This window comes from Heptranchias perlo, chromosome 21 (genome assembly GCF_035084215.1).
Source record: "Heptranchias perlo isolate sHepPer1 chromosome 21, sHepPer1.hap1, whole genome shotgun sequence".
In the NCBI taxonomy this organism is placed as follows: Eukaryota; Metazoa; Chordata; class Chondrichthyes; order Hexanchiformes; family Hexanchidae; genus Heptranchias; species Heptranchias perlo.
This window is the reverse complement of record NC_090345.1, coordinates 23,650,371-23,663,291: the sequence shown is the minus strand read 5'-3', so window position 1 is coordinate 23,663,291 and position 12,921 is coordinate 23,650,371. Positions and strand designations below refer to the sequence as shown.

At 40.5% G+C, this 12,921-nt stretch overlaps 1 protein-coding gene across 2 annotated transcripts in view; it reads right to left on the bottom strand.

Moving 5' to 3' along the window:
- Positions 1-4,489: 4,489 nt before the first annotated feature.
- The window catches only part of bub3 (BUB3 mitotic checkpoint protein), a 36,767-nt gene continuing 28,335 nt past the window's right edge, over positions 4,490-12,921 (bottom strand). For both annotated transcript variants that reach the window (XM_068002721.1, XM_068002722.1), the window contains exon 7: positions 4,490-6,663. In XM_068002721.1, coding sequence (XP_067858822.1) covers positions 6,443-6,663 — 221 coding nt within the window. In that variant the 3' untranslated portion in view covers positions 4,490-6,442. The remainder of the gene's footprint in view (positions 6,664-12,921) is intronic.

The following is a 12,921-nucleotide window of genomic DNA, read 5'->3' as shown; positions in this document are numbered from 1 at the left end:
AAAACAGCAGGCAGCACGAATGTAACGTGCTGCCTGCATCGCAACAACTGGACGCTGGTTAATTGCATGCCACAACTGTTTTCAAGGGTTATGCAATTTAACCCCCGAACATTATATTTTAGCTTTCATCATTTCATATTCACTTTCTCCAGCAAAGAGACACACAAAAATAGAAGTAATAAATCTCACTGCATTTGTCTACAATTATGCTGGCAGGAAACAAAAGCCAAAGCGAGGGTCTAAATTTAGATTATTAATTTTTATGCTCATTTACCACCTTGTAGAAAATTCCATTCTGGGTGAAAGAACTAACTGCAGCAACATAAACAGTATCTGAGAGACAAACTAATTGCTCAGTACTAAAGTTATTGTGTCTCGAGTGACTAGAAGTAATGGAAATTATGAATTATAATTTATACAAAAAAACAGCTCCCCCGTGGCTTAATGAGTAAATGCACTGCCTGCTGACACACAGCCACTCAGTCTAGGAAGTCCCAGGTTCAGTCTCCAGTTTTTGCTGAGTTAGCTGATCTATGATCTGGGGTTTTATGGTATAAGTGCCAGAAAATTGATATTGCCGTATTAATCTCCACTCTCTGAATTAGAAAGCAATGGCTTATCTGAATCCAAGAAAAGCTCAAGCCTCCTAAGGTCAGTACATCAGTACTTACATATGGAGCAACTGACATGAGTGAAGAAAGGTAAATCAGGGCATGTGTGAATACTGGTGCTAATTAACTTGAGATAGATAGCCTGTATAGGTCGGATCAAAAAACAAAGATGGTACACCAAACTCTTAGAAATATCCAACATTGAAGCAAATTCTTCCACAAGGAAATACTTCATGGGTGGTTGGATAACATTCATATTTGATAGGTGTTGATCTAAAACTCATGGACCAGTTTAGAACCATGAGTGCTTGTTGGGGAACATAAGCTCCAATATCAAAGGGTCCTAAGTTGACAGATAGCCTTCTCACCAGGGTGCTGGGCAGAACAACTTTAGAACAGGTCTGAGGTAGCATTTATGTCTTTGCTCAGTGGCAACAGAGCCTTCTCAATGCCTTCCAAGTCAAGACCTTAGATCAAGAACTGGATAGAGACCATAAGGATATCTTAAGAGTCTGATGCTTTCTCCCAACTTGCACACAAAAACATTGTGCCTACTTCAGTGTTCTCATAATGGATTCTTGCATGACCAACTACAATGGCCACCAATGCAAGATGAATCCCTTTCTGACTTGAAGTGTTAATCAGATTTGGACTGCTAACTCTATGCCAAAGGATTGGCTTCTAATATCTAAAAGAAATGCAACATTTAAGGTTTTTTTTTTCCTTGAGATCTGGAGATGGAGACAAGCTTCAGTTCTTCAGTTATACTTTAAAACAAAAATACAAATGCAATTAGGGCTCTCGATTGAGGGCTACTTTTTATAAACCCAATTTCTAAAATGGGCTGAGCCTGGCTTTGCGTGTAGCCTTTCTTAAATAAATGTATTTTGTCACCCAAGCTATGATGCACCAAAAAGGACTAATCATTAATCATTGAGCAATTACACTCAATTCCTGGGTTTAGGGTATTTAAGTTAGTTGCTGGAAACTCTCCTAACCCATAAAACTCATTTTTGGTTTGTTCATTAGATTCAGTTAAATAAAAATTGTCGGAGTCGACATTTGCTCTAATGCAATGCAATTACCATTAAAAAAAATTATAAATAAGTGGTTTAACTCTGCTTTTGGCTGAGTATTACGCAGTTGCAGTCTTCCCACTGGGATCAATTGTTTGCCAATAGCCAATTGCTTCCAGTCACGAAATGATGCCACAATTACTATTAATGGCTTTATTTTTGTTACCTAATCAAATTAAAATCTCAGCAATTCCCAGGAGCCCAACCTTAACCATACTGTTCTGGAACAACCCAGGAAATTGCAAGCCATCTGCTACAGGGGAAAGTAGAAGGCCACTTGCAAAATATCACCGTGCAACTGTAGACTAACCACGTCAAGATGGTATTTTACTTTCAGTAGCCAATTACCAACAGCAAATATATGATCATCTTTTACAGCTAATTCCAAATCATCCTTGTGTATTTTACCAGAAGAGGACTCCAGGAATTACACATTACATATAGAACAATGCTAAAACCCTGGATTAGGCATAACATTGAACCGAGGTTCTATAACACAGATTAGGGTAACAATCTTTAAAATAACCAGTGATGAAAATATTGGCCAGAACACCAGGGTGAACTCCCTTGCTCTTCTAATTATCAAAGAAGCCTTTTTCATCAAAAGTACATTGGAATTCTACAGAAAACCAAAACAAACCTAGCCCAACAGCAGACTGGGATCCCTTGAGTGAGAGCAAGTTCCTAAACATATGACATCAACTTCTGTACACTAATGCAGCAAAGCATCATGCAAAAAGTTCCTTTAACAGCAGCATGGAGAATATGCCAGCCAATGCTTGCATAATGTTACCTATAAGTATCTGAATGAAATGCCAATCAATGTACTACATGTAATGTGCCCTGCTGGAACAGCACTACAGGTCAAGTCCATCACAAGTATACTATGGCACACAAACCAATCCAGTGTCTTAGATCTTCCATTAAACAACTTCCGGTTCACTGCATGCCTTTGCCGCACAAATTTCTGGGCATAGGTAGAAATACCCATTGTTCAGCGTAAAAAGTAGCTGGAGAATTATGCATTCTTTTTCTATCCCAGGTGAAATTTGTGTATGATCTTCCTTTCTGAATTATTACCTGGGTTGCACTTGTACCCATGATCGCAATTTTCCCCAGGTGATCTTATGGGACTGGATTCTGATGCTAGGTTTCTGAAAGAGACACTTTCCCATTTCGTAGAGCAAGAATTCTGTCCCAAGCAATGGCCAACTTCATCAATCCCGTACCTTATCAATCATCCCAAGCCTGCAGTCCCTCTCATTTTTATCCTCCCACAGACATATTTACTTGCTTGCCCCAAATATTTGTTCCCTCACACTGGACATCTAGTCATGCCCATTACCGTCCCAATTGTAAACTTAATGGCTTGCTGTTCAAACCATTCCTGTTAATAACTAGGTTTGAATCAGCCTCTTGGGGCTCTTCTCAGCTTACTCGTTGAATCTCACTACAGTACAGTACCATACTTGGGCTGCAGGTCACACATCCATAGCTCTGCAGTTTAAATAATGCAACGCTAGAAAGTCAGATAGGCCACATTCAGGATGACAAAAACTGCCTATTTGTTGATGAGCTCATCATCCTTCTGTGGCACGTCAAGACCAGGTTCCAAGACAATACACCATTCTTATTTACACAAGCAGATCCAAAAAACTCAGATTGTTACAGCTCTCTCCAGGTTTTGTTCCATGGGGCTGTTACTATGCTGTTGCCAAACAGCAAGAAAATGCTTCTAGTTTGCTTCTCTAAACCATCCAGAATAACGTGTTTTTAAAAATGCTCAAGATTGGGACCAAAGTCCTGCTTTTTATATGCAAAAAAAGTTCATAAAAACATAGTAATCTTTTGTCTTAGTTTATATGATCAAAATTACAGTTGACTAGATTCATCTTGTCTCAGTTGTGAGACCACTATAAACTTCTTGTGAAGTTTATTGCAATATTGCTATTCTAGTATAAATCAAGATCTTGGCATTTTTCTTTCTATTTGTATCTTTGCTTGTGCTTCCCCCTTTCACCTGTTGAAGTTATCCCTATGTAATTTAGTATCAGACTTGTAACCACCAGTAATTCACTCTTATGTAACTCACAATGCTCTCTCCAGATGCAACCCAAGCTTCAAAGAACATTTATAATTATGCTGCTTCTTGTTTTTCACAGTTCAAGTGGATGATTTTTTGAGTGCTCAGCCATGTATATGACATGCAGAAACCAATTATGTTTAGTCTGCAACCATGCAACTGGGAAGTTCACAGGTACAGTTACTGCTTGGATGATTAAAAAGTGCTCACTCCACTCCACCACCCTCCCCATCCCCCCATCCCACCCAGGTACACACCCCAGTTACCCAAGTCCAGAGAATTTAGCTACAAACTGGCAACAGCAAATACTCAGGGAACTTCCAAGTGTGTGCAGGCATATGGCTGGGGTTCATCAACTAAAACTGCACAGCTAGGACCACCCTTCAAGCATTGACTTGAAGGATTACCTGAAGCTGAGTGGGAAGAATCCAAGTCCAGTGACACGTCTACTCCTCCAGGTCCCATTAATGAGCTAGGCAGCTTGGTAAATCATCAACAGTGCTCTAAGGACTACAGACCTACCCTGTGGCTTAAGTATCAGGTTACTGGGTCTGCCAGAGCGATGACTTGGTTCCAATCTTCCAAAAACAGGCATGTTATCTTGGAGCTGATCTGACTCCAATGAGACTTCACTTATCTCCTTCACCTTCCATCCCTCCACAGGTATGGGTAATCCCGTGTACGGTTCGGTCCCTTTGCACAAAAGAGGCTCACGGATGTTTTGTTCCAAAGTATAAAAATTTTATTAAGAAGTTACAATACAAGTAGTAGAGATGTTAAAATACAAGAGCACAATTATAACATACTAAATAAGACGTTTAGATACAACCTGGCAAAGCTTCTCAGCAACAAGGTTCCAAGGTGCACACTCGAAGGTCCTTACTATCACTTGAGCGTGTCCAGTCTCACTCCAAGAAACGTTCTAAACATGGATGATTTACATCTCAACTAATATACATTAACACATTAGTTCTACAGGGCCGTGTGCACTCATGAGGCCTCCTATCAATCATTCTCTGTCTCGTGGAGCTGAGAACAGAAGGCCTTGTTCAGAAGAAAAGCCTGCATTATGCTTTTCCTAACAAGGTTAGCAATATTCAGAGAAAGCTTGAATAATGCTTTTCTTACAATAGGAAAGTCATTAGTTGGTCATTAGGAGATCTAGAATATCAAGGTGACTGGGATGTTGAAAGCTGTCCTGTGTGTGTCCTTCCACCATGTTGATGCAAGAGCTCAGGCTTGGCACAGCAGTTGCTGAAGTTGTTATTTAGGGTCAGAATGTGAGACAGGGCACTCATGATTGGTTACAGAAACACATGTAGATGCTTCTGAAGCTGCACACCATAGTGGAACCACCATTCAGGGGGATACAGAAGACAATGGCAACGTACTCACGCATTTTATGGTTCACTGAGCTGTTCATCACGCTGCTCATAAGGACCTTCAGATATCTGCCCATCAATAAGCTTTATTGAAATCCTAACACTGCAGACTTTTTTTGTAATTTCGTGTCATTTTCCCTTCCTTTTTCTGCCAATTTTTTCCTGTCCTCTGCTCCTAAAAGGCACCGATTCTTACAATGAGGTTCCATGGATGTCAGTAATGGATCCTGACCCAACTGGCCATTTGTCACACGAAAGCCTGATCAGCAAGTATCAGAAGACTATTCATCGATGTGACGATGGATCCCCACTTGCACACTTTCCGACACTACAGCAGTCAAGAGCAGGAACCCTGCCCAATTTTCATCTCCCTAACTCTATGCCACAAGCAAGACCTGCACAGACTAGAGATTGAACCTAGAACTTAATCTTTATGCACAGAACTCACCATCTTACCCAGCTGACCTATTAAGGGAGCTGCAGATACTTAAATATAGTCAAAATAAATTCAAGATCGCAATTTTTATTAATGACTTTATTGAATTTTAAACACAAAAACAATGTATTAAAGTTTCAGAACATTTAAATGTACTTGGCAATGATTACAACTGAACTTCAACGGGAAAAAATGTGAGTTCACCTATTATGTCTATCAGAAGAAAATCAAATGACTATAGAAACAGGTTTATTTACAAATGGTAGTTAAAAAACGTAGCATCCTTTTCTGATGGCGAATAACTATGTGCCTCCTTTTCTTTCCTTAAACACCACCAATTCAGATGGGAAGCCAACTAAACTTGAGAACTGTTCACATACACTAAGATTCAACACATCTAAGCATATGAAATATTTCATAAATACAGTTCCCATATTAATGGTAATTTATAAGATAGGAAGCAAGATTATTGCTGTTCAAAAGTTGCACAGATCGCAAAATATTTTTCAGTCTTCCCATAATCAAACATTGTCAAACAGAAGAAATTAAAAATTTCAATTTTGAGAAAATATTTCTAATGTAAAGGACCAATCATTGATCCAAGCTCCATTGTATAGAAAAAGAGAATGACACTATGACATGCTGCCTCAGAAAACAAGTAGGCATATTTTTATCAACGTGACGTCTATCATCCAACGGATATTGAAAGCTTGGGAGAACAAGATAAAATCAATACTGGCTCTGCTGGCAGCTATGTTATCTACTCAACATCAATAATTTCTTTCATGAAATTAGGAAAATTAATAAATGTTTGAATAAATGGTAGAAAGGATAAAACCCAGCTGAGGAGAAACTCACTTGGGCTTTGTTTCCGCGTCTGTTACTTGGCGAATATAGATACTGTCTTCAGGGTGTTCAATTTCACCTTTCTCATACATGTACGATGATGCTATAGCAATAGCAGAGCCATCATTGCTGAAGGCAAGCGATGCAATACTGGTCGGGTAGCGGTGGAACTGACACAATCGTTTCTTATTGAAGGGGTCCCAAATATTCACAAATCCATCAGAGCCACCTAAATTTAAAAACACCAAAAAAGGAGTTTACTGCAATTTACGTACTACATTTCTTGTGTCCTTAAAATAAAGCACTGCTTTAACCCACTATTTTTTCCAGATATAATTTCTGTTGGCTTCATTTGAAACTCACTGAAAAGATAATCTTTCAATAATTAAAAAAAAATCTATAAGTCAATACATGAAATAAGCACAAGTTGTCCAGCATTCAAAATCCGTATCAATCTTCATTTATGTGCAAGTGCTTTAAATAAACGCTGTTTTAGGATGGTAATACAGATTATCATAAGAGATGAAGGACTCCAGTTTGCAAAGACTTAAAATTTCAAATCAACCCTTCACAGTTCAGCACATTTCAAAATAAACCAAATGTTTACTTTTAAAAAAAAATACATTACCAGCAACTAGCTTATTTCAACTACTCACCAATTTCTACTTCTGTAATTTAAATCTATAAAATAAGACGACTCTACACGTGGAAGTATAGGGGCAGAGCCTGAAATAAGCAACTTAAATGAAGACTTCTGCCAGGGCAACTCATTCAATAAACAGTGCTCATTAGTTCTGCAACACCGACTGACAGAATATTTCACCATCCAGAACAAAGCAGTGATGGCACCTCATCCATTAGGCTAAATGTTCACCCCCTCCACCACCCTCACAGCCTGGCTGCAGTGCGTACTAGTTACAGTGTACAGTACTATCTACAGTACAACTCACCAAGGCTTCAACAGCACCTCCCAAACCCTCAACTTCCACCGCCCAAAAGGAGACGGGCAGCAGGTGCACGGGAACACCACCACTTCCAAGTCACACACCATCCTGACTTGGACATATATCGCCGTTCCTCATCATCACTGGGTTAAAATCCTGGAACTTCCTTCCCAACAGCATTACAGGGGTACCTTCACCACACAGACTGCAGCAGTTCAAAGCGGCAGCCCACCACCACCTTCTCAAGGGCAACTAGGGATAGGCAATACCAACAATGCCCACATCCCAAGAATGAATAAATAAAAAAGTGGCAATATTTTCTGCAATGAAATCATTTGGGAATTCCTTCCATCTTTTCCTCCACCTCCTGAAAAGATCTGTACTTCTTACAGTTCATTGCAACACAAAGGCAGCTTTAGGAATTAAAGGCCTTCTGTAACCACTTCAGGTGATTAATCCTTAAGATAGCTGAAACATTTTTGTCTACCTGTCCAGACAGCTATAGTTTTCAGCTCAAGCAATGAAACATATAGTAAAGTTCATTGTCATGGGTAACCGCATTACTGTATTATCTGAAAATAAGAACTTAATATAATTTTTAAAACTCAATCCTCATTCTGCTCCTCCTTTCCTCAATTCCCTTCTTTCCTATTGTCATTTTATTTTTTAAAACTTTCGTTTTACTTTTTCTATACCTCATTTTCCTTAAAAAAAATGAAAACTTTTCCATTTACCTTTTTTTTTAAAAAAGGTGCTATTATAGCTGTCTGGTTTTCACTAGGTTCATGCAAAAGATCAATGAGTTAAACAAACTTTGCTGAGTACTGTTTACTACCCTGTTCCAAAGCAATCTAGTTGAACACCAAGTACTGTGTGCCAGGCTTAAATATGATTAAAATTCTACTTCCATTTTCGATCCCTTGCAAAAGTAAGAGTTTACTTCAGATAGCTTCTGAATGCTCCCAGGTTCAACTCCGAACTGTTCTGTTCCCAAATCCCACCTTCAAGACCTATGGTTCCTTTCTCTCCCTGTCTTCCCCCTCTTCCTGACACCAACCTGCTATTCTATTTCTCACCTGATGTTCTCTGGCCGTCTCTCTCCACCTGATCCCAGCACCCATCTACAACTAAGTAAATGTTAGTTGTAATATTTCTGCATACCATTCTGGAAAGTAGAAACAACTCCAAGCTTCTCTTCACCAAACATCTGCTCCAATATCCTCACCTCAAGACACCAAATGTGAGGAATTCAATTTGTGCCAAAATCAAAGCCACCTGCAGTTGCATCTGCCTCCTGTCACTTTGACACCCAATCCTTCCACCATCTGGCTAAGACTTCACCTGATCCAAGGTCCTGATGACCCAACTACTTTAGCCCATGTCGCTATCCTCTGACAGTCTCCAGTGCCTTCAAGATCAATGATACCACTTCAGAAAATCCTCACCCTCCCACCCCTACTTATCTCCCACTACTTTACTTTTCTCACTAAAATCCTGTAACATTGTTTTATCAGCACTTCCTGTTTGAGGCCCTCCAATCCAGCACTGAAACTGCATTGGTCAAAGTCACAAATGACACAGTGACTGACAGGGGCTCACAGATCCCTCATTCTCCATGCCACCATTTGACGCCACCGACCATCCATCCTTCTCCAACGTTTTTCCTCAGCAGTCCGCCTCCACGGCGCATTCCTGTTCCTATTCATATCTGTTGTAATGATTTTTACATCACCTCCAATAGTTGCTCCACCCATACCCACAAGCTCACCTCTAGGATACTTCATAGCTCCATCTGATCTCCCCTTTCTTTTCATAGAATGGTTATAGCACAAGAGGCCGCCATTTGGCCCATTGAGCTCATGCCTGCTCTTTGTAAGAGCAATCCAGTTAGTCCCATTCCCCTGCTCCTTCCCCGTAGCCCTGCAAGTTTTTTCCCCCCGAGTATTTATTAAATTCCTTTTTGAAAGCCACGATTGAAATTGCTTCCACCACCCTTTCGAGCAGTGCATTCCAGATCATAACTACTCGCTGTCGCTTTTGGTTCTTTTGCCAATCACCTTAAATCTGTGTCCTCCGGTTCTCAAGCCTTCCGCCAATGGGAAGAGTGTCTCTTTACTTAATCTAAACACTTCACGATTTTGAACACTTCTATCAAATCTCCTCTTAATCTTCTCCGCTCTAAGGCGAACAACCCCAGCTTCTCCAGTGTATCCATGTATCAGAAGTCCCTCACCCCTGGAACCATTCTAGTAAATCTCTTCTGCACCCTCTCAAAGGCATTCACATCCTTCCTAAAGTGTGGTGCCCAGAACTGGACACAAACTCCAGCTGTGGCCAAACCAGTGTTTTGTAAAAGTTCAACATAACTTCCATGCTTTTGTGATCTATGCCTCTATTTATAAATCCCACGATCCCGTATGCATTTTTAACTGCTTTCTCAACCTGTCCTGCCACCTTCAAAGATTTTGCACATATACCCCAAGGTCTCTGTTCCTGCAACCTCTTTAGGATTGTACCGTTTAGCTTATATTGCCTCTCCTCATTCCTCCTGCCAAAATGTATCACTTCGCACTTCTCTGCTTCAAATTTCATCTGCCATGTGTCCACCCATTCCATTAGCCTGACTATGTCCTCTTGAAGTCTATTACTACCATCCTCACTGTTTACTACACTTCCAAGTTTTGTGACATCTGCAAATTTTGAAATTGCGCCCTGTACACCCAGATCTAAGTCATTAATATAATCATGTATATATCACACCCTCAAAGTTATCATCTCGAAGCACAGAGTCAACTTCAACATGCATACCATCAAAACAATTTGCACATCTATAGGCCCTTAAGAGGCTTTATAAATGGAGATAAATAAGTGAATGGACACCAAACTATAGGAGGAATTACAGTGACTGACAACTTCACCGAAAAGATAGGTTTTTTTTGAAAAGGTGGAGAGAGGCAAGAGGACACTCTTGGGGAGATAGTTTGAGAGAAGAGCCAAGGCAGCTGAAGGCTCTACCAGCAATGGTGGAGAAAGGGAAGCAGGAACAGATTCAAAGGACCCAAGGCCATAGAATGAATTTGCAGAGATGGGGAGGAGGGAGGCAGTGGGCGGATTTGAATACGCTGGGGGACAAGAGACCAATGTAGGTTAGAGCACGGGCGTAATTAGTGATTAAGACTTAGCTAGGATACAATATGGGCTGCTGCATTTTGGCCGCCACCACCAGCTTTACCTCTCCACTAATTCCATGGCTGTTGCTACGCTCTGTCTGCCCATCAAGATCTAGATGAACCAAAATTTCCTCCAGCTTAATGCCAGCAAAATCAAATCCATTCTCTCCAACTCCCACCTGCACCTACATGCCTCTGACTTTCACTTAATTAACCTCCCCAGCTGCCACCTAGTCATGTCCAGAGGCTTCGAATCTTATCATGGTGCTCAGCCCAAGCTGAGCTTCTTTCCCCACAGCTGTTCTCTTAGCAAGACCGCTTTCTGCACTTGCCGCAGACAAAATTTTACTGTGCTTTTACATGAGAAGAATAAGCCTATAAACATCTCAAGTTTCATCCATAAATAAGTGATCATACTTCACAAACGTATTCTAACTGAAGAGTCTTGCATCCAGGAGAGAAAATGGGGCAATTTACTTTTTTTTTGGCAAAGCATACAAAAGAACCAGAGGGCATAACTTTGAGATGCACTAATCAATCATAGAACATAGAAGATTGGAGCAGGAGTAGGCCATTCGAGTCTACTCCACCATTCAATATGATCATGGCTGATCCTCTATCTCAATACCATATTCCCGCTCTCTCCCCATACCCCTTGATGCCTTTTGTGTCTAGAAATTTATCGAGCTCCTTCTTAAATATATTCAGTGACTTTGCCTGCACAGCCTTCTATGGTAGAGAATTCCACATGTTCATCACCCTCAGTGAAGAAATTTCTCCTCATCTCAGTCCTAAATGTCCTACCCTATATCCTGAGACTGTGACCCCCTCGTTCTAGACCCCCCCCCAAGCCAGGGGAAACACCCTCCCTGCATTCAGTCTGTCTAGCCCTGTCAGAATTTTATAGGTTTCAATGAGATCCCCTCTCATTCTTCTAAATTCGAGTGAATACAGGCCGAGTCGACCCAATCTCTCCTCATACGACAGTCCTGCCATCCCAGGAATCAGTCTGGTGAATCTTCGCTGCTCTCCCTCCATGGCAAGTATATCCTTTCTTAGGTAAGGAGACCAAAACTGCACACAATACTCCAGGTGTGGTCTCACTAAGGCCCTGTATAACTGCAGTAAGACATCCTTGCTCCTATACTCAAATCCTCTTACAATGAAGGCTAACATACCATTTGCCTTCCTAACTGCTTGCTGTACCTGTATATTTGCTTTCAGTGACTGGTGTACAAGGACACCCAGGTCCCTTTGTACATCAACATTCCCCAATCTATTACCATTTAAATAATACTCTGCCTTTCTGTTTTTCCTTCCGAAGTGGATAACTTCACATTTATCCACATTATACTGCATCTGCAATGTATTTGCCCACTCACTCAACTTGTCTAAATCACCTTGAAGCCTCTTTCCATCCTCCTCACAACTCATGATCCCACCTAGTTTTGTGTAGTCAACAAACTGGAAATATTACATTTGGTTCCCTCATCCAAATCATTGATCTATATTGTGAATAGCTGGGGCCCAAGCACTGATCCCTGCGGTACCCCACTAGTCACTGTCTGCCATCCTGAAAGACCCATTTATTCCTACTCTGTTTCCTGTCTGTTAACCAATCAATGCCAGTGTTTTACCCCCAATCCCATGTGCTTTAATTTTGCACACTAACCTCTTATGTGGGACTTTATCAAAGGCCTTCTGAAAATCCAAATAAACCCCATCCACTGGTTCTCCCTCATCTATTCTACCAGTTACATCCTCAAAAAAACTCCAGTAGGTTTGTCAAACATGATTTCCCTTTCATAAATCCAAGATGACTGTCTAATCCCGTTGATATTTTCTAAATGTCCTGTTATCACATCCTTTAGAATCAATTTTAGCATTTTCCCTACTACTGATGTTAGGCTAAACGGTCTGTGGTTCCCTGTTTTCTTTCTCCCTAATATTTTAAATAGTGGGGTTACATTTGCCACCCTCCAATCTGCAGGAAACGTTCCATAATCTATAGAAATTTGGAAGATGACAACTAATGTATCCACTATTTCCATGGCTACCTCTTTTAGTACTCTGGGATGCAGATTATCAGGCCCTGGGGATTTATTGGCTTTCAGTCCCATTAATTTCTCCAGCACTATTTTTTTACTAATACTAATTTCCTTTAATTCCTCCTTCTCACTAGTCCCTTGGCTCCCTAGCATTTCTGGGAAGTTATTTGTGTCCTCTCCCATGAAGACAGAACCTAAGTACTAGTTTAATTGCTCTGCCATTTCCCTGTTCCCTATTATAAATTCTCCTGTTTCTGACTGTAAAGGACCTACATTTGTCTTCACTAATTTTTTTCTTTTTACATACTTGTAGAAGCTTTTACAA